This window comes from Cryptomeria japonica, chromosome 4 (assembly GCF_030272615.1).
Source record: "Cryptomeria japonica chromosome 4, Sugi_1.0, whole genome shotgun sequence".
NCBI lineage: Eukaryota > Viridiplantae > Streptophyta > Pinopsida > Cupressales > Cupressaceae > Cryptomeria > Cryptomeria japonica.
This window is the reverse complement of record NC_081408.1, coordinates 357605788-357626083: the sequence shown is the minus strand read 5'-3', so window position 1 is coordinate 357626083 and position 20296 is coordinate 357605788. Positions and strand designations below refer to the sequence as shown.

General features: G+C 38.8%; 1 protein-coding gene and 1 non-coding gene across 2 annotated transcripts; both read left to right on the top strand.

Annotated features, from left to right (window-relative positions):
• The first annotated feature begins 11658 nt into the window (after nucleotides 1-11658).
• Nucleotides 11659-18224, top strand: LOC131040984 (U1 small nuclear ribonucleoprotein C). Its single transcript, XM_057973955.2, has 6 exons — nucleotides 11659-11881; nucleotides 13266-13313; nucleotides 13418-13460; nucleotides 16410-16451; nucleotides 16545-16827; nucleotides 17493-18224. Exons 2-6 carry the CDS (start codon nucleotides 13306-13308, stop codon nucleotides 17957-17959), a joined length of 843 nt encoding a protein of 280 aa, XP_057829938.2. The 5' UTR covers nucleotides 11659-11881; nucleotides 13266-13305; the 3' UTR covers nucleotides 17960-18224.
• Nucleotides 18225-19325: 1101 nt separating this feature from the next.
• LOC131041005 (small nucleolar RNA snoR101) lies at nucleotides 19326-19388 on the top strand. The gene has a single exon (XR_009104956.1). It is a non-coding gene; the product is annotated as a small nucleolar RNA snoR101 (small nucleolar RNA).
• The last annotated feature ends 908 nt before the right edge of the window (nucleotides 19389-20296 follow it).

Genomic DNA, 20296 nt, shown 5'->3' with positions numbered 1-20296 from the left:
TTTATCACCAGTCATATGATGTGAACAACCATTGGCAATCACCCATTCATCTTTCTCATCAATCTTAGTAGCTAGAGCTTTCTCTTCAACAGTGAATCTTGTAGAATCAACATGTACCAGATCATCTTCCTTGATAGAAATGAACACAAATTCATCTTTTGAATTCCCTTTCTCAGACTCTTCATCTATCACACCTTCATCAACAACATAATAACATTTCTTCTGATATCTATACTTTTGGTTAGGCTTGTAAGGCTTATCATACTTTGACAGCTTTCAGCTCTTCCAGGACACCTAGAAACAAAATGACCAATCTTATTGCATGAAAAACATTTCAAAGGTAACTTTCCTTCATACTTACTGGCTCCCTTAGGCAATCTTCTAGCAATAAGTGCTTCAAGTTCTTCCAACTCTCTTTCCTATTCTTCCATCTCTCTCATTTCTCTTTCATATCTAGACACCCTAGTTGAACTCTCTCCCAGATCATACTTATGCTTCCCAGATACAATAGCTTTAAATGTAGTCTCGGTTTTGCCATGTGATTCACCAAGTTCGGTCAATTAAGAAGCAACAAGCTTGCCATCTAGCATATCTCTTGTCACAGTTGTCACAGTTTGGATCTCATTAATAGTAGCAACTTTATGTTTGTAAGCAGGAGGCAAATATCTCAATACTTTAGCAAAAATCTCATCTTCGTCAAGAACTCCACTGGCACATCTGATGTTCAACACAAAATCATTCACTTTAGCCATAAAGGATGAAATATTTGCATCTTCTATCATCTTTAGCATCTCATATTTTCCTTTCAAACTCTGCAATTTAGCAGCTTTCACATGTTTATCTCCTTCATATAGGGTTTCAAGCTTCACCCAAATCTCATGCGCAGTCTGAAATCCCACCACATTAGTCATCTTTGCATCAGTTAGGGCACTCAACAATGCTTCCTTAGCTCTTATGTTATGTTCAACATCTTTGATCTCAGTTGCAGTAACAAGACCATTTGCAAGAACAATGTATGCATTCTTTGTGATCTTCCAATAATCTTTTCCAAGACAATTCAAGTGAACTTCCATCCGGTTCTTCCATATAGAGTAATTAGTTCCATCAAACCTCAGACTTTCCTTCTCGAAAACAACACTTGCCATCCCAGATCTCCCCAAATGATCTAGCTTTAATACCAATTGTTACAAGTGTGGTTTCCGTTGCACCAAAAGATTGACCTGTTAATGCCCGATACAACCACTAGACTTATAGAAACCACATAAGGAAATTAAGCCATGTCACAAACCCAAGCACTCCACTGCACAACACAAGGAAACCAAGGGTGCACACCTTGCAACAATTATGGATTATTTATTTGGAATCTTTTTTTGAAAAATAACAACCCCTACTTTTTAGGACTGCATATTTTGGTGGGTGAAATTGGTGCTACCCAGAAATTGCTCCACCAGCTTGGATTTTTTTTCTCCACTTGTCATTTAATTAAAATTTTATATTTTTCATTATAATAGATTAAAAAAATGATATTTTAATTATTAATTTTTTATTCACAACATTCTTCATGAGACTAATTTTCAAAAGTGAGTAAATAAGAGGCAAGAATGGTGTTGAGCGAGAATCGGTGTGGTGCAAAGGTTTTTGATGGAGATGACACTGTTGGAGAAGAAGAGGGAGACAATGATGATGGTAGGGCTGGCTGGCTGCTATTCCCTCTTGCAGGTGGTTACCTTTTGCTTGGGGTTCTTGTGCTTAGGGGGCATTTTCTCCCTGTTCTGGCTTCCTCCTTTGGTGGAGGCTTCTTTATTTTTGCCCTGTTCATGCTCAGAGGGATTTAGAACACATTATCCTTGTTTGGGCTTCGACCCTTTTGATTTGTTGGAGCTTTTTCTGTAGGTGGGCTTCTGGAAGGTGGGTCTCGCTAGGTGTAGCGGATGGAGTTGGATCTGTTCTGACCCTTTTCCCGTGCCCTCGTGCTGCCCTCTCAAATTATGGGCTTGTGTTGGCTCAATGATGTTGGTTGGTTTCAGACGTTTGTTGGGTATAACATTTTGATCTCCTCCTCATGATTGGGGGTTTGCAGGGTGCTCTTGTCATGTCCCCTCTTTAGTTTGTCTAGTAGAGACATGTGAGTTAGCCTATTATGGGGGTCTCGTAGGCTGGCAATGGTGGATAGAGACTCACACAGGGTATTCAATATCCAGAGTTGGTGTTTCAGGCAATTTGTGGGCCGCTGGGAGCAGTTCCTTGATTTTAGGGAGATTTCCTACTTTTTAGGAGGTTGTGGCAATTTCCATATTTGAGGTTCCACGAGACCATACCATGGTTTCAGTTTTAGGAAGATTGGGTGTGTTTCCTAGTTTCTTGGAGCATCCCTAGATTTTAGGGATGGGACTGCCAGTTGGCCCATCTTGTCCGGCATCAGTCACAGATAGGTGACAAAGTCAGATTCATGTTTGGTTGGTTATTTTGGGCTATTATTGGATCTATAGAAATATTTAAATATATTTAAATATTTCCTAAGTTAGTGATTAAATAAATTAAAATAAGGTTATGTATATGGCCATTTCAGAGTAATAAGGGGTTTTTGGCTTCCTCTGGTTTGATATGCCTATGTGTTATAGCTCGTTGGAAAGGTCTTGAACTTTGCTACGTGATTCTCACCTCCCGGATCCTTTTTGGATGCTTGAAGCTATTTATTCGCAATAAAGTGATATTTTTATATAGTTTGACGCCATAATTGGGAAAGTGTCACTTTAATTATAAAACGCAAGCTTTATTATTTTTTAGGGTTAGACTTGCAAAGGGAAAGGAGTTATAAGGAGATGAAAACCTAATTGATAGCATCTTTGATCATTTTGAAACTTGCGAATTTGGAACTTGCTCTGGAAGAGTGATTTTGGTTTGGGACGCAAACCCCAGGTATGAGCTTGCTGGGACGTAGCCCTCAACAGGAGTTGACAGTGGATTTATCTAGGATTGCACAAAGATTGTCAGAGGTAGAAGACACATCTTCTTGTCCTAAATATTCAACGTGCATATTGGGGGTTTCAACAGGGCGGCTAGTCTATTTCAATTGTCACGTGATTTGCAGCAGCTTCCACGCCTCTTTTGCAACCACACCTTGTATGTATGTTAGCTTGAAGGGTTGTATTCAGCTTATTTGGTCTTCCTTGTTCGTTGCCAATAATATTCCTCCATCTGGCATCAATACAGATTGAGAACATCTCCAAATAAATGTATGGATTCTTGTTGAATACAAAACTAGGTTATTTGCCTGGTATGATTTGCAGTATTTTCAGATTGCTTAAGTGTTCTTACATATGAGCATTGTTTACTGTTTTATTTCACAGTTGTTGCTATTTATCAATTACTTTACTTATAACATCAAAACCCAAAAAGAAACAATCCCTTTCTGCAACTTCTGTCTATTCTATAAGATCACCGGAAAGTTACAAAAATATAGTATGTTTAATTAAGAATTTACAACAACAACAACAAAAGGATCCATTTGGGATCTTTCAATGGTATCAGAGCTATTTGCCTACCAACCTGTGGGGTTAAGCTTTCTTTTTTTCTATGCATCCAGGAAGAAGTGGCATATACAAATATTATACCCGCAAAAGAGCTCAATACGAGCGTGAGTGTGGAAGAGAACAAGAACCTATTATGGCAGATGAATAGGTGGGCACCAGAGTAAATCATGATAAGGAAGACAGATAAGAGAGAAAGTTGACGAGGACCCTCATCACTACCCAACCCAAGATTGTTCAGACCTTAGACAAAATACAGGTTACCCTGGAGCGGTTGGAAGTGGATAGACACAGAGGCAGACGAAGTAGATCAATGTTTGTGGTTGGAAGCCAACATAGTCATGGATCTCATACATTAGCTGGGAGCTCTCATCATTCCCCTAGGCGTGAGAGACATCATACACCAGTTAGGGATAGACCATTACTTCCTCGATTTATACCAGGTGAGCAGCCGGTATAGGTAGAGCCACCAGAGGTGGAATTTCAGGATTCAGTCAGGGTGGCTACAAATGAGTGGAGAGCCCTACCCCAAGAGGTTAGGGATGTTTTTCCTTTTCCTCAATATTGTGCACAACGTAGAGATGCCGCCAAGTTCAGAGGAGACCGGGGCTCTAGGCCTTAGCAGCAGAACTATGACCTCAGTAGAGCTACTCAGAAGATCACATTGGCTACATTTGATGGGACTAGTGATACGAGTGCACGAGTGTGGGTACACAAGCTGGATATATATCTATCACTAAGACCCATGCCTGAGCGTGATGTTATTCAGTTTGTTGTCTTGCATTTAGATGGGGTTGCCTATGACTGGTGGCACCATGGGTTGGTCACCCAGGACCACACCATGGTCCACTCCTATGCAGAGTTCACTGAGCACCTCATTTTTAGGTTTGACCATAAGGACACAGAGCTCTATTATAGGGAGTTGGCACATCTGAGACAAACTGGGCATGTAGAGGCGTATGTTAATGAGTTATAGCGTATTGCAGTTATGGTACCTGATATGCCTCAGAGGTGCAGTGTGATGTTATTCATTGAGGGACTACAGGACAAGCTAAAGGGATGGGTATGTGCTTTCAAGCCGACCACTCTTAAGGACGCCATAGATGTGACATTGAGACTGGACACCACTCTTACTTATCAGACAAATAAGAAGTCGTTCAGGCATTCACGACCTCCACATAAGGCCAATACCTCACAGTTTAGAGATGGACAGACAACTAGACCTCCCAGAATGGACCAGGAGACACGAAATGATCTGAGAAGGAGGAAACTATGCTTCTCCTGTAAAGAGCCTTGTGAGCCCGAGCACTGTTGTATGGGCAAGGGCAAGGTTCATTTGATTGAGGTAACATCCGAGTTTGGGGATGAGGAGATACCAGACATTGACACTGAGGACAGTACGGAGGAGACTAGGAAAGAGCAGCCACAGTTGGAGATAGACATCCCTGAGCCATTGGTGGTAGCCAAAGTGACTGTGGCCACCCTTTCTAGTTATCCTAGATTTCATGCCTTTCGGTTGAAAGGTACATTGCAAGGCCAATGAGTCATGAGCTTAGTAGATACAAGGGCCACACACAATTGATCAGAAGTTAGTTGAGAGGCATGGGTTACAGTCTGAGGTGTTTGATGGTTTTGGAGTGAAGGTTGCGGATGGTGCAGTTTTGGGCTGTACTAAGCGGATTCCACAACTTAGCATTTAGATGGGGGATTATACCTTGACAAATGACTTCTATATGCTACCTTGGAGGACTATGATGTGATTTTGGGCATGCAGTGGTTACAGGGTATTGGGAGATATATTATTGATCACCATCACATGCAATTAGAGTTCCTGTCTGAAGGGAAGAAGGTCATTTTGAGGGCAACTTCAGATGGTGGGCCTAAAGAGGTATTTTGCGTAGGATGGAGTCTATCATTAGACATGATGATGTGATTTGGGCTACATGTTGTTTTGTGAATTCCACGACACCTACACCTCAGGATGGTAGGGAATTTCATGTTGATATTCAGTCAATTATGGACCGACATGGCAGAGTTTTTGGTGACATACCTCCTTGTGTACCTCTAGATAGAGGGTTTGAGCATGGGATAGAGATGGAGGACGGAGCTAAGCTAGTAATTACCACTCCATATTGTCATCCTAGAGCATATAAGGATGAGATTGAGAAGACTATTCATGAGCTGTTGGACATGGGCTTCATTCGCCCTAGCTCTAGTCCCTTTGCTTCTTCTGTGGTGCTTGTGAAGAAGAAGGATGGGACACTACGGATGTGTATAGATTACAAGGCATTGAACAAGAAGACAATCAAGAACAGATATCCTATTCCACACATTGATGAGTTGTTGGATGAGCTTCATGGAGCCATCTACTTCTCCAAGATTGATCTTCGTTCAGGCTATCATCAGATTCGTGTACGAGTTGAGGACGTACACAAGACTGCCTTCCGCTATCATTATGGGCATTATGAGTTCTTGGTGATGCCTTTTGGCCTTACCAATGCACCGACTACTTTTCAGTCATGCATGAACCATATCTTCAACAAGTAGTTGAGGAAATCGGTTCTAGTATTTTTTGATGATATACTGATTTACAGCCATACATGGGAGGATCATATCAGGCACCTTGAGGAGGTACTTAGCATTATGGAGAGTCAGTCTCTATTTGCTAAGTTATCCAAATGGGAATTTGGACTTACAAAGATCTTATATTTGGGGCATGTGATCAGTGCTGACGGAGTGAAAGTGGATGAGGAGAAGATTCGGGCAATCTGAGATTGGCCCTCCCCCAGGAATATCACCGAGTTACATGGATTCCTTGGCTTATGTGCTTACTACAGGAGGTTCGTGAGAGGTTTTTCATAGTTAGCAGCACCTTTGACCGATCTCACGAAGAAGGGGGCTTTCAGATGGATAGAACAAGCACAAGGGATCTTTCACAGACTCAAGGAGGTTATGAGCACTTGTCTGGTCTTGGCACTCCCTGACTTCTCGCAGCCATTTGTACTTGAGTGTGATGCTTCAGGCATGGGCATAGGGACGATTTTTTTGCAAAACAGACATCCCATTATTTACGAGAGTAGGAAGCTGCGAGATAATGAGAGGTTGTATTCTACATATGATAAGGAAATGTTGGCTATTATGCATGCATTAGCCAAATTCAGACAGTATCTTATTGGCAACAAATTCGTGGTAAGAACTGACCACAACAGTCTGAAATATTTCCTTGATCAGACAAAGCTCAATGATCGTCAGCAAAAATGGGTAAGCAAGATTCAAGCTTATTATTTTGACATCGAATTCATTAAAGGAAAGAATAATACTGTTGCTGATGCACTTTCTAGAAGACTGTCACTTGCTGCCCTATGCTCATTAAGTGAGATTTCAGCAAATTGGAAGTCTCAACTTTTAGTTGAGTATTCCAAAGATTAATATGCTTGTGAGGTCATGGATGGATTGGTACTGGATGACAAGTATAGTGTGGTTGATGATGTCATCTACTACAAAAGTAGGGTATATCTTGTTCCTGGTTCTCAGTTGAAGGAACATATTTTGCATGCTTACCATGATACTCCTATAGCAGGACACCCAGGGTATGGTAAGACTTACAGGGCAGTTCGGGAGAGATTCTCCTGGAAGGGTCTCAAAGATGATGTCCTACGTCATGTTCGCAAGTGTATGACTTGTCAGCAGAATAAGTCAGAGCATACTTTCCCTTCTGGGTTGTTGCAACCCTTACCTATACCGGAACAGAAGTGGACAGGGATCTCTATGGATTTCATTACAGGTCTTTCTCGGGTTCAGGGGACAGATTGTATCTATGTCTTGGTGGACAGGTTAACTAAGTATGCCCACTTCTTTCCGATTGTTATTGATTTCACAACATCTTAGGTAGCCGAGCTATTTTTCAGAGAGGTGTTTAGGCTCCATGGTCTCCCCAAGACCATAGTGAGTGACAGGGATAGCAGGTTCATGAGTTCTTTCTAGCAAGAACTTTCTAGGCTCGTAGGCACGAAGTTGACACCCAACACTAGCTACCACCCCCAGACAGATGGGCAAACCAAGATAGTTAATAAGTGGGTTGAGGGGTATTTGTGCAACTATGTGTCAGGACAACAGAAAGCATGGGTACGTTGGTTGTACTTGGGTGAGTATTGTTATAATACTACACACCATATGTCTATTGGTATGACTCCTTTCAGAGCCCTCCATGGCTATGATACACTATCTTTTGTGGATTTGGTTGTACTTGACAGTAGGGCTCCTTTGGCACAGGATTGGTTATAGGAGAACCAGGATATTATGAGATCTCTCAGGGAGAATTTGCAGCATGCACAAAATCAACAAAAAATCTACGTTGATCGACGTAGGACTGAGAGGGCATTTGAGGTGGATGACATGGTTTTCCTACATCTGCAGCCTTATCGACAAAGCACCCTTAAAAGGGGTGGGGCTGAGAAGCTCAAGCCTCGATTTTACGGGCCATATAGGGTACTCAGGCGTGTTGGAGAGGTTGCCTATGAGATTGAGTTACCAGCTGACAGTCGGATTCATAATGTGTTCCACGTGTCCTGTTTGAAAAAGGCACTGGGGCAACATATTGTAGCATCCCTTGATCTACCTCCCTTGGATGAGGAAGGTAAGTTGACTTTGGTTCCTAAGGAGATCATGGAGGTGAGGGAACGCCGACTAAGAAGCAAGGTAATTCGGGAATACTTGGTCCACTGGATGGGTCTCCCTATAGAGGATGCCACTTGGGAGGGAGAGGCTATTTTGCAACATCTAGCATTGCAGTTGCTTGTGGGCAAGCATCTCCGAGAGGGGATGACTGTCATGTCCCCTCTTTAGTTTGTCTAGTAGAGACATGTGAGTTAGCCTATTATGGGGGTCTCGTAGGCTGGCAGTGGTGGATAGAGACTCACATAGGGTATTCAATATCCGGAGTTGGTGTTTCAGGCAGTTTGTGGGCCGTTGGGAGTAGTTCCTTGATTTTAGGGAGATTTCCTACTTTTTAGGAGGTTGTGGCAGTTTCCATATTTGAGGTTCCACGGGACCATACCATGGTTTCAGTTTCAGGAAGATTGAGTGTGTTTCCTAGTTTCTAGGAGCATCCCTAGATTTTAGGGATGGGACTACCAGTTGGCCCATCTTGTCCGGCATTAGTCACAGATAGGTGACAAAGTCAGATTCATGTTTGGTTGGTTATTTTGGGCTATTATTGGATCTATGGAAATATTTTAATATATTTTAATATTTCCTAAGTTAGTGATTAAATAAATTAAAATAAGGCTATGCATATAGCCATTTCGGAGTAATAAGGGGTTTTTGGCTTCATCGGGTTTGATATGCCTATGTGTTATAGCTCGTTGGAAAGGTCTTGAACTTTGCTACATGATTCTCACCTCCCAGAGTCTTTTTGGATGCTTGAAGCTATTTATTCACAATAAAGTGATATTTTTCTATAGTTTGACGCCATAATTGGGAAAGCGTCACTTTAATTATAAAGCGCAAGCTTTATTATTCTTTAGGGTTCGACTTGCAAAGGGAAAGGAGTTAGAAGAAGATGAAAACCTAATTGATAGCATCTTTGATCATTTTGAAACTTGCGAATTTGGGAATTGCTCTGGAAGAGTGATTTTGGTCTGGGACGCAAACCCCAGGTCTGAGCTTGTTGGGACGTAGCCCTCAGCAGGAGTTGACAATGGATTTATCCAGGATTGCACAGAGATTGTCAGAGGTAGAAGACACATCTTCTTGTCCTGAAGATTTAGCGTGCATATTGGGGGTTTCAACAGGGCGGCTAGTCTATTTCAGCTGGCACGTGATTTGCAGCAGCTTCCACACCTCCTTTACAACCACGCCTTGTATGTATGTTGGCTTGAAGGGTTGTATTCAACTTATTTGGTCTTCCTTGTTCGTTGCCAGTAATATTCCTCCATTTGGCATCAATCCAGATTGAGAACAACTCCAAATAAATGTATGGATTCTTGCTGAATACAAAACTAGGTTATTTGCCTGGTATGATTTGCAGTATTTTCAGATTGCTTAAGTGTTCTTACATATGAACATTGTTTACTGTTTTATTTCACAGTTGTTGCTATTTATCAATTACTTTACTTATAACATCAAAACCCAAAAAGAAACAATCCCTTTCTACAACTTCTGTCTATTCTATAAGATCACCGAAAAATTACAAAAATATAGTATGTTTAATTAAGAATTTACAGCAGCAACAACAAAAGGATCCATTTGGGATCTTTCATCTTAGTCCTTCGTCCAAGGCTTCTTTTTCTTCTTCCTCTCGATGCTAGACTGTCTGCTGCTACTCAACCTTTGTTTTCTTGAAGGAGGGTTGTCTCGACTACCGTTGTTGGGCCTTGGGGTTCGGTAGAAGCTTGCTGTTCATGATGCTTGGTGTTTGGTTTTCTAGAGATTTTCAGGGGATGGAGCTATCTGTGTCATTGTTGTTGCTGATGAGGGGTTTCAATGCCACTTGTTAAGGGCTAGGGTTTCCAGGGGTCTGGTTCCTACTAAGTGCTGGTTGACCTCTGCTTGAATGCATGGTGGGTGGCTTCCTCTAGAGCTTTCCTGTTTGATTGTGGCATTTGAGAGGTGGTTGGTTGAGCATTAGGCTACCTATGCTTCTCCCGACTTTGGGTCCGACTACTCCCCCATGTTGCCCTTACTTCTTTTGTTACCTCTGCTATTGTAGGAAGAGATTTGGGGGGTTTCTATTTGGTGGTCCTCCTTGCTTTTGGGTTGGAGGAAGGTTGTTGCTCTGCTGTTTAGGGTCGTGGCTATTTTCTTTTTTTGCCTTACTTGTGAGGGTTGTTAAGGGCCTTTTTGGCTTTTGCTTATGCTGGTGTTTTGTTTCCTGGGTTTTTGATTTCTCAACTTTTGTGTTTTTCTGTATGGTGTTGGAGCTATTCCTCTTGTCCGCCAGAAGGATGCTAGCAGTTTTCAAGGGCCCATTCAGGTCGTGGTTTGTTTTTGGGTTAGGTATGGTTTTGCTAGGGATTTGTTTATCCCTCTGTCCTTCATTTGGGCTTATGTTGTTCTTGGTTGGGCTCCTTCTAGCAAGGCTTCTATGGAGGTGATGGTTGCCTTTATTGAGGTGGGGTCTGTGCTGGCTACTTTGTTGGGGGTTTGGCATATTTGGCTCATGCTGCTCTCTTTCCCGTTCCTTATTGAGGTGGGGATCTGCTTATGGAGGAAGGATGGTGGCTACTATATGTGGCCTTCCCTCAGTTGGTGCTGCTCGGGTGTTGGATCATGGCTTGTTTGGTTTGACCTTCAATCTGTCTTCTTCTTTATTGCTCCTATTTAGGTGGGATCCTTTCCTATGGAGGTGGAGAGAAGTTAAACAATTGAGGAATTGATTTGCTGTTGGATGGTCCTGGTTAGATGTTGCAGGCTAGTTCAGACTTTCAATTCAAAAACCTTAGTGAAGGTTTGGGGAACCTTGGAAAAATCACTCCCCCTTATGTACCTGGTGACCTGAGAGAATCGATAGTCAGATGGTTTGGTTGCCATCCTTTTCTATCTTTCCAGATAGTTTGTTTCTGGTTGTGAAGGTTTTGGGTACCTTTTGAAAACCTAGGAAGTTTTATGGGTTCTTTGAAAACCCTTGAAGGTTCTGGGAGCCTTGTTAAATCCCATGTTGTTACTCCTTTTGCTATGGTTGCTGTGTTTTGTTCTAATGGGCTGAATGCCTTCTTCTCTGTACAAGGATTCAGGGCCCTTTCAAAGTCCTGCTTACCTAATAAAAAATATTCTTCATGACCACTAGCTTCCCTTAATTTCAAAGCTTAAACTTTTAACTTTAAGCTAGTACAATGCTAAATTCATGAAACCACCAACTTTAAAATATTCTTAAAAATCTCCACAACATTCATAGGAACCCCTCCATGAGACCTTACACTACTAAATTTATGAAACCACCAACTTTAAAGTATTCTTAAAAATCTCAGCAGCATCTATAAGAAACCCCCTTCATGAGACCATACCCTTAAAAAAAAGTCGACAAACACTAAAATTAAGTCAATATAATAGTACTATTAAATTCATATAACCAACCAACGTTAAAATATCCCTAATAAGAAGCATCCTCCATACGACCTTATAGGGGAAGTCGGCAGACGCTAAAATTAAGTCACATGATAGGTAGCAGTATATTTACAAATGGTAGCAGTATATTTATAAATGCCAGTGATCTGTGTCTTTTTTTTAAACCAGACGAAGGCATTTGTTTATAGTTGTTAGGTTTTGATTTTTACGGGGTTGGGTTTTACAGAATCATAGTGAGCTATTATTCTTAAACTGTTTCTGCTTTCTACTTGCAGCGCCTGCATCTGGTAAGTTATGATTTGATGTATTCTTTCTGTGTTTTTAAGTTTGTCCTTTAGTTCTATTCCCAAATCTGTCCATTCCTGTGTTTTCCTTTGATTACACGATCGATTTTACATTTGATTTAGTGCCCATGAGTTGACTTGTACATTATTTTTATGAATATCGTACTATCTAGTTTTGAAGTTGATAAAGGATTTGGCAGCCCTCTTTTGGGGTTTTTCATTTCTTCCGGAGAAATGGATGCAAAATTATTTTGAGGGACAGAAAAGTTCAATGAAGCTCACGTAGGAGGTCTTTTACAAAATAGCATAGCATTGTTGTGGATGCATCTAAGCAATGCCATTTTTTCCCCTGTAGACTGATCGTGGAGTGCCCTTGATTTCAAAATCTTTTGCTCTTAACTGAACTCAAATGCATGGCATAAGAGTTTCGGTATTGATAGGTTGACTGGATTTTCCTTTCCCATTCCAGCTGCAATGGTGTGAAGTGATCGTTAAAACATATTTTTTATGTACTAGTTTTTATAAAATAATCTTAAAACGGAAATGATATATTTTTAGTGTTGGCTCACTTATATGTTTACCATGCATTAGCTCGCATCACTCAACTTTGCATGTGGCAAGTGGTTACCTTCACCTGGTTTGCAGAAAGGCAGCTTTTGTCATAGACTAGATGTTTCTGTCTGCAAGTAGTTTTTCAAAAATTTCAAAATAGTTAGATGTCTGATTCGTGGGAAGAGACAACTGAATTTATTTCTATACCACTCAAGGGATTGACTAGACATTTCAGCGATTTCAGAGCTTACATTTCCTTTTTGTTTGCACGGTAAGCAGTTTTCAAAAAGCATGGGATATTTCGATCCTCTTGTGAGCCATTACAGTGGCAATGCTGACAATGTAAACTGACTATCTAGAAGCAAGAGAGAAATAAAAATTACATATTGAGTAATGGAGTTACTAAAAATGTGCAAGGAAGGTATTACGTGTTTCAAGGACCATCCAAGAGTTTTGAATATTTTCATTGTAGTCTGCAATTGTCATTGTTGTTGATGAGAGACAGGGTTGCACTTCTTATCGGAGAGATCAAAATTAATTAATTTGTAGTATAAACATGCAATTGTTGCTGATTAATGTTCTTATATTAGAATTTTTTAAGTTTCCCCATAATCATGACAGACATCATGTCCGTCTAGTTTTAATCTCTTGATCAAGTTTAAATTGTTTATTGTAGAAGTGATTGTTCACAAACAGCATAAATTCTTGAACTCTTGCATGAATTACAAATTGTGAGAATGATTGCAAATCTGCCAGCATATTTATTTTAGAATTTAAAAAGACAAAAATTTCACTCGATTACTTTGAGTTGATCTCATTGATCTTTTGTTTGCAGGGAAGAGCAACTGAAGGATCTTGTTATCTGCCCTTCCATCATGCCAAGGTAAGAGGAAATGTATGAAATGAAATTGTGAGGCTTGATGTAGTTACTCTGTTTCCTGTTTTCTTAAGCATAAACATCTAACAGTGCCGTGTTCTAATGTGAAGGTATTATTGTGACTATTGTGACACTTATTTGACACATGACTCGGTAAGTTTTCTGTGAGCCATTTTTCTTTTTTTTTTTTTGTGTTGCACGTGGGTTTAGGTTTTGTTAGTAGAATGAGAATTCAACTTAAGGTTTTAGTTTTAAATGTTAAACTTGTGATTTAGTTTCAAATCTCCATTTGCTAGAAGATATGTTTTTAAAGAAGTTTTCAAAACTCATTAATGGTTGTAATAATTTGATTGTTTTCATGGGCACTGATTTGCATTAATTATTTGACAGCTTGATGGTTTGGTATTGTTTTTAGTACACAAATACTAAAAATGTAATTTGAGACGTTTTATATAAAATATCCACAAATGTAAAATGTTTGCCCAGCACTATCTAGATTAATTAATTTGATTTTAATTGTTAATGTTCCATCACATTGAGAATCACACAGAAGTGTTGTATTTTGTCTTTTGTACTAGAGCATAACTTATTAACTACAGTAAAATCATGTTCAAGAGAATATCCTTTAGGTAGGGTTTAAACTTAGAGGAATGGGATACACTTAAATGAAACTTGAACCAAATGCAATATCCCTTATCTCAAATAATGATTTGAGCCTATCATGTATTCCAAAATTTATATTCAAAACAATTTTTGAAGAGTCTCAAATTATTGAACGCCTGAATTTTTCCACGAGTCTACTATATGCTTGTGTCTCCTAGATATTTTTTGCTTGAACTTAAGTGGCTTGCCAAATCAATTTTCATAAAGCTATGCCCATTACTAGTATCTGTGGAGGCATTGTCATTCTCTCTTTGAATGCATGGACGAACCTACAATATTGAAGGTTCTTTGGATGGAAACAGCTTAACAAGAGAATTTGAATTGTTTTCTCTGCCATTTTTTATTCATGATATTCTTGATTCACATGTGGGGTGTCCTTTACATTCTTACAGGTAAGAATAACTCATCCATTCCTCCTTCAATTAAGGTCACTATCTTTGCTTTCTTTCCCTTTCATGTATCTAAGAATGCTTCTTCACCTTATGATTCCCAATTGTAATTATATTCGCTGAATTTATGAGTTTCTCCTGTTGCCGTTGATGCCCATTTTCATAGAAATCTCTTAGAAATGTGCCTAGAGAAGGATTTCTTTAAAAACAATAAATATTTCTTTCTATGAACCCTAGATATCTTCATGAATCACGATATACTCACCTTCATTATGGGTCTTTAAAAACTCTAGATTAATTTCAAGAGCCACTGCTTTTCATAAGTATTGGTTTGACATGAGAATTAAAATTCAATTCATTTTGTGTTTCATGTTTTTGTGATGATGGGTTCTGGGACATAAGGGTACCTGGCTATTATCCTTGTGTCATATGTGCAAATCACTTAAGTAATATATAAATTTTCTTTGCTAAAGCTAACAAGGATTAGGACCCATAGAACTACAAATAAAAGAAATTGAAAATATCAGCCTCAACTGATACTGAACCCATTAAGCCGGGGCATCAGAGAAATATGCGGATGATTTATGCTACTTTAAAACAAAGGCAAGAAGCTTATCAGGACAATGCTCATCAAAATGCAAGCAAGACCAGTTTTGATTTCTCAATGAAGCTTGCAACCTTTTGTCAAGAGAATTGAAGATATTTTTCCTTGTGCTCCTCAAGTGGTGGAGTCCATAGTAACATATGTAGATCACTCATCACCTATCCTTCACAGTGATACTGTGTCCATAGGAAGCCAGCATGGGGCAGCAGGTCGTCTATAAAGGCACAGTAAAAGGAGATTAGCAATCTTTTCCATTGAACAAACCAAGACTACTTTAGGTCTTGCAATATATTGATATTAAAAATCAAGCACTCTCATCCAATGAGCACAAAATGCTCAAAACAAACATTGATTCACTCCCATACCGTCTCCGTTGGAATTTCTATGATACTATTTAATAAAAGGTTGCCATTACAGGTAAAGTAAAGACAATAGACTGGATCACATTTTTATAGTCTCCACACCTCCCTTCCAGGCCAAGAATGCACAGAATTAAAATAAGGAGATTTAATGGCTGCTACTATCATGCAGGTCATGATACCCACAAGTTGTTTTCTCTTTCTTACTCTTAGCGTCCCTTCTGAAATAACTGGGACAAAATCAGCAGACTAGATTTTGAAATTTCTTAACACCCCCCGTGTGTTCCCTTTGAAGCAGGTAGCCAACAAACATCAAGACAGAGGAACCAATTGAAACTTTGACGAGCCAATATTCCTTAAGTTGTGAAGGGATGGAGAATATACTTCAAATTCCAAAACCCCTGAAATTCTTGACACTCTCCTTATTCATGAGAAGGCCATTGGAGAGTTTTACAATCTCAATAGTCTTATGTCTCAGTGATACAGTCACTGCTTACATAATTACTCTCCGGGGCATGGCATAATAGGCCATTTCTTTCAACTCCCTTCTTTAAGACAATCTATTTCTCTAGGTACCCCTACAAAAGTTTACCAAATTAACTCTTCTGACCTTCCATATCTGCAGAGGGAGGATCAAATATCTGTAGGGTTTTGTGAAATTCCAAATGGCCAAGTCCTTGGGGAGAGGAAATGTGTAAGCAATCTGAATACTTGATGAAAGGTACCTGACATTGGATTATTTCACTCTATTAATTGCTTTTTTCTCTGTACTCTCCAATCAATTTTAGTCATTAATGCTTCATATTTCAGCCCTCAAGAATCTTGCCAAGAGCCCCAAAGAATGATAGCATTTAAACCTGGACTGAATGCAGAGAGGCTTTAATGATTTGCCCTTGAAGAAAAGAATTAGATTCGATTCTATCAATGATTCATTTTTGTCCTTATTTTAAGTACTTTCCTCTTATGGAAGGCATCTTTGCAGCTTGTTCAAAGAAATTTATTAGAAGTTTCTATTTTCTTAGTTCACATGTCATTCATTTCATGCATGTTCCGTTCATACTGAATTTTACTTTGCTTCTATTTGCAGCCCTCTGTCAGAAAGCAACATAATGCAGGGTACAAGCACAAGGTATGGCCATTTTTTTGGTACAATAAAGTTCGAAGCTTAAATGGTGATAGTTTCTAGGAAACTTCCTGTGATCTAATTGGACTGTCTCTCCAGGCAAATGTTCGATCATATTATCAACAGTTTGAAGAGCAGCAAACTCAAAGTTTGATAGATCAGAGAGTCAAGGAACATCTTGGCCAGACAGCTGCTTTCCAGCAACAAGTTGGTGCTGCTTTTCAGCAGCATCTTGCTTCTTTATCTGGGCAGAGACCTCGTCTTCCAGTCTTGCCGCCTCCTACTTTGCCTGTTCCAGGATCAACACAGCTGCCAAACAGCCAGCTTTTGGTGCCTCCTCTTCGCCCTCCTGTGTTACCTAGACCTCCTACAGGTCTGCCTGGTATGAAATTATTATGGTTAGCAGTTTAATAATGGAATAGGACTAGGATATTGATTTTAATTTTGCACAAAACATGTAAACATAAGTTGTTTGTAAGAGGTGATTTGAGCTCTAACATAAGGCCAAAGGTGGTTTGTTGCTAGAAACTATAAATTAATCTTAAAGGTATGTTATAACACTAATTCTATCCAGTTGATACTTATAAAATACAAGTGGTTAATGTTAGGCGTACAAGATCTTTTGATGTTGATTACACGGACCTGTGTTTCAACTGTGGTTTCTAGGCTTTAGAAATTTGATTTGTTCAGGAGTTCAAAGTATTTGGAATTCTGGAATTAAAAAGGCGGTAGAATTTCAAAAGAAATTGAAAAAACCTTACTGAACTAGATGAATCCATCTGTTCTTTTGATTCCTGCCAGATTTGGTTAACTAATTATGGTTTCTAGTTATTTTTTATTTTTTGATGTTAATTTTATATCTGGCCTTAAGATCCGGAAGTGAGTTCTAGTTTTAGACAACATTTGGATTTCCTTTGTTCTAACTTTCTTGTCTTTGTAACAGTAACTTTATGTAATTTTATATACATTATTGTAGAGGAGTTTTGGTTTACCTCCTGGTCATTCACAGTCACCTGATGTGTCCTTTTGCAACACTCTATTCTGCAGCTTATGGTGCTTCAATGGGACCATCCCCTACACTTAGACCTCCTGGTGCAACTGCAACATCTACCCCAGGTATATCACAGCCAAGTGGCTTGCCAAGGCCACCTCCCTTGACTCCTCCAGTTGCCACAGGAGTCAGGGCTTCAACACCTACATCATCACCTATGGTCAATGGAGGTATGCCTTTGCCATCTCTTTCTAGTGCTTCTGGTATGTATCAAAACCAACAGCCAAATTCTGTTCCTACAAGTGGAGCCTATGGAACTTACAATTATGCAGCAAACCCAACTAGTTATTCCCAGCAGGGTACATCTGCTGGGTTACCAAATTATGCTGCACAACAGGCTCCTAGAGTATCTACACTTCCGGCATCTTCTGCAATTTCTACTCCTCCAACTCCACCTTCAGCAGGAAATTCAGATGGTTATATGTACAGTCAAGGTCCTACATCTGCATCCCATGGTAATTAATTGGCTAACAATTCAGGTTTGGCTACATCTGGAGTAGCTACAGGTTACTGAAGCTGAATGTTGCACTTTCTTGCTAAGCAGGATTTAATTTTATGCATGTACTTGATATGCTTTTATGCTTAAGTTCTGTTCAGCTCTACTCTATCCTGTTAATGGCTAATTTGCAAGTGAGCTTTGTAGGTATTTTTATGCATAAAGAATCTTAATGATATCTTGTTTACTGTTTTCCACTGAAGTTTCAGATACATCACTGGATTTTTCCTCATCCTTATAGTATTTCATAGCTTTCAAAGGTGACGAGTAGATGAATCTCAATTTAATTCAAGGTGATGATTACGGGTTTGTATCTCTCTGTTTTTATTTTTTAGATGGTTAGCGGGATATTCTTATTGTCAAAAGAGGAAGGGTTTTAACTTTTAAGATCTTATCTTCACTGAACTTTTGCAATGGGTAGACCTTTTGAACTATTGTTCCAAGGCTTATGATACGATTAAATCTGTATGGTTAAGTTGTATGTACTGGAATGAGTTAAAATTGTGTAGTAGTATTTTATATATTATGTCACTGTAATTATCCATTTAGGGGATTCAGGTAAATTGTGGGAACATTTTATTTTTACGGTATTGTTGTGAGGAAGTGAATCTTCTTTAAAGCATTACCACATTCATTGAAATGCGGTGGTGTATTAATTGTTTGTGCTTGTGAAATTTTCTGGCTTTTATTATTTTATCAACTATTTTGTTACTTTAAATAAAGTTTAGTTATATGATACTAAATTCTTTTGTTAGAGTTAAAGCCAGGTTGGTGATATCTATAAAAACCAGCAATGACTAAAATATAAATCCGTAATATATAGGTTACAAAAATGTATTGTGTATTTAATATGTATTGTATGCATGTATGTATTAAATACTAAATGCTTTTAGTTTTGTTGCTTCTTTGAATGACCGATTCAAGGGATATAGGTAAGTTGTGGGTGTTTCCAATTTTATTTGGTTTCTTGGAGAATGAAGCTGCTTTAAAGCTATTCATTATTTGTGTGATAGTTTTAAATTTATAAGTTTTAATTGTATGCAAATGTGATTGTTGATTTGTACATTTCATAAATCTTTTATGTACGTGATTGAGAGCTGAAAGTGGTGGTCTAATTGGGTGAATTTCCTAATTAGTATGATAAATATTTACTTGTTGAATGCGGTATTTAATCAGGAATGTTCCTTAGAAGCATTTGGGAAGAGATGTTTTATGAATTTTGTGACTGGTATGGTTTGGTTATTTGATTATGGTTTTGCTGTTTGTTGAGTCTGGCTTTTCCCTGGGCAGTCTCAGGATATAAAAATCCTCATGTTTCTGCATGGCAGATGATGCTTTACACTTGATCGCTGAAATTCAGGTAAGTTAAATGATGCAAAGACTTGTTGCTGATGCCAAATATTCAGTCAATGGGTTTACACAATGTGGTGTTTTACTGAATGTCTTGCTTTTGGTTTCATGGCATGCACAATTTCACATGTTTTCCTGTCAAGCTTAGTTGAGGTATTGTAGAATAGTCCCTCCAAGTAGAATTTTGTGGAGTTAAGATAACCTAGATTTGCAACTACTTGTTGCGGTACGTCTCTTCTCTGCAGCTTTTCATTCTATAATGTGAATAATTGATCTTTTGTCTGATCTACTAGTTATGAATCAAAGCAACATTCTCTGAAAAGAAGTGTGATTTTACCCTTTGTAATTGTGCCTGATTTGACACCAATGTAGTAAAATGCTTTTCTGAAAAGGGGAAAGAGCAATTTTTTTATCCGGATGTTTTAAAATTGTGGCACTTAAATTGAGGAATCTCTCTAGCTGCTTTTGATTTTAACTGATATACTTTGGTTGTTTGAGTTCAACGTTTTTTGTCTGTTCACATCTGGAATGATTTGGTTATTTATATATATACATTTTAATTTTTTTTTTTTTTGTGTATATGTATATATTTAGGTTTATTTAAATATGTACTATTATTTATATATGAGTTCCTTTATTTAGTTTCTATTAACTTCTCTCTCTTGGTTTTTCATTTTATTTATTCTTTTTTTATTTTTCTCCTTTTTTCCCCTTCTCTCCCTACCTTGTTCTAGAACCTTATTTCTATCTTTTTAGTCTTCTTAATCTGCTGCTAGTCTCGTAAGTCTGCTCTCTATGCATTTCATCCTGATGGATCATGCAGTATGATCCAAAGCATTGATGAGAAAAATCTATACACAGCTTAATCCAGAAAATTACTAATATATAAATGATGGTTCTTGTTAAAAGTTTTGACTTTTCTTGGATTATTTCTTCAATGTGGGAAACCCCTTT

Excerpts from the sequence above, each read along its gene's own strand:
- LOC131040984 (XM_057973955.2), top strand. Across the intron at positions 13,461-16,409 it reads CTTATTTGACACATGACTCG|CCCTCTGTCAGAAAGCAACA; the intron begins GTAAGTTTTCTG and ends TTCTATTTGCAG. Across the intron at positions 16,828-17,492 it reads ACCTCCTACAGGTCTGCCTG|CTTATGGTGCTTCAATGGGA; the intron begins GTATGAAATTAT and ends TCTATTCTGCAG.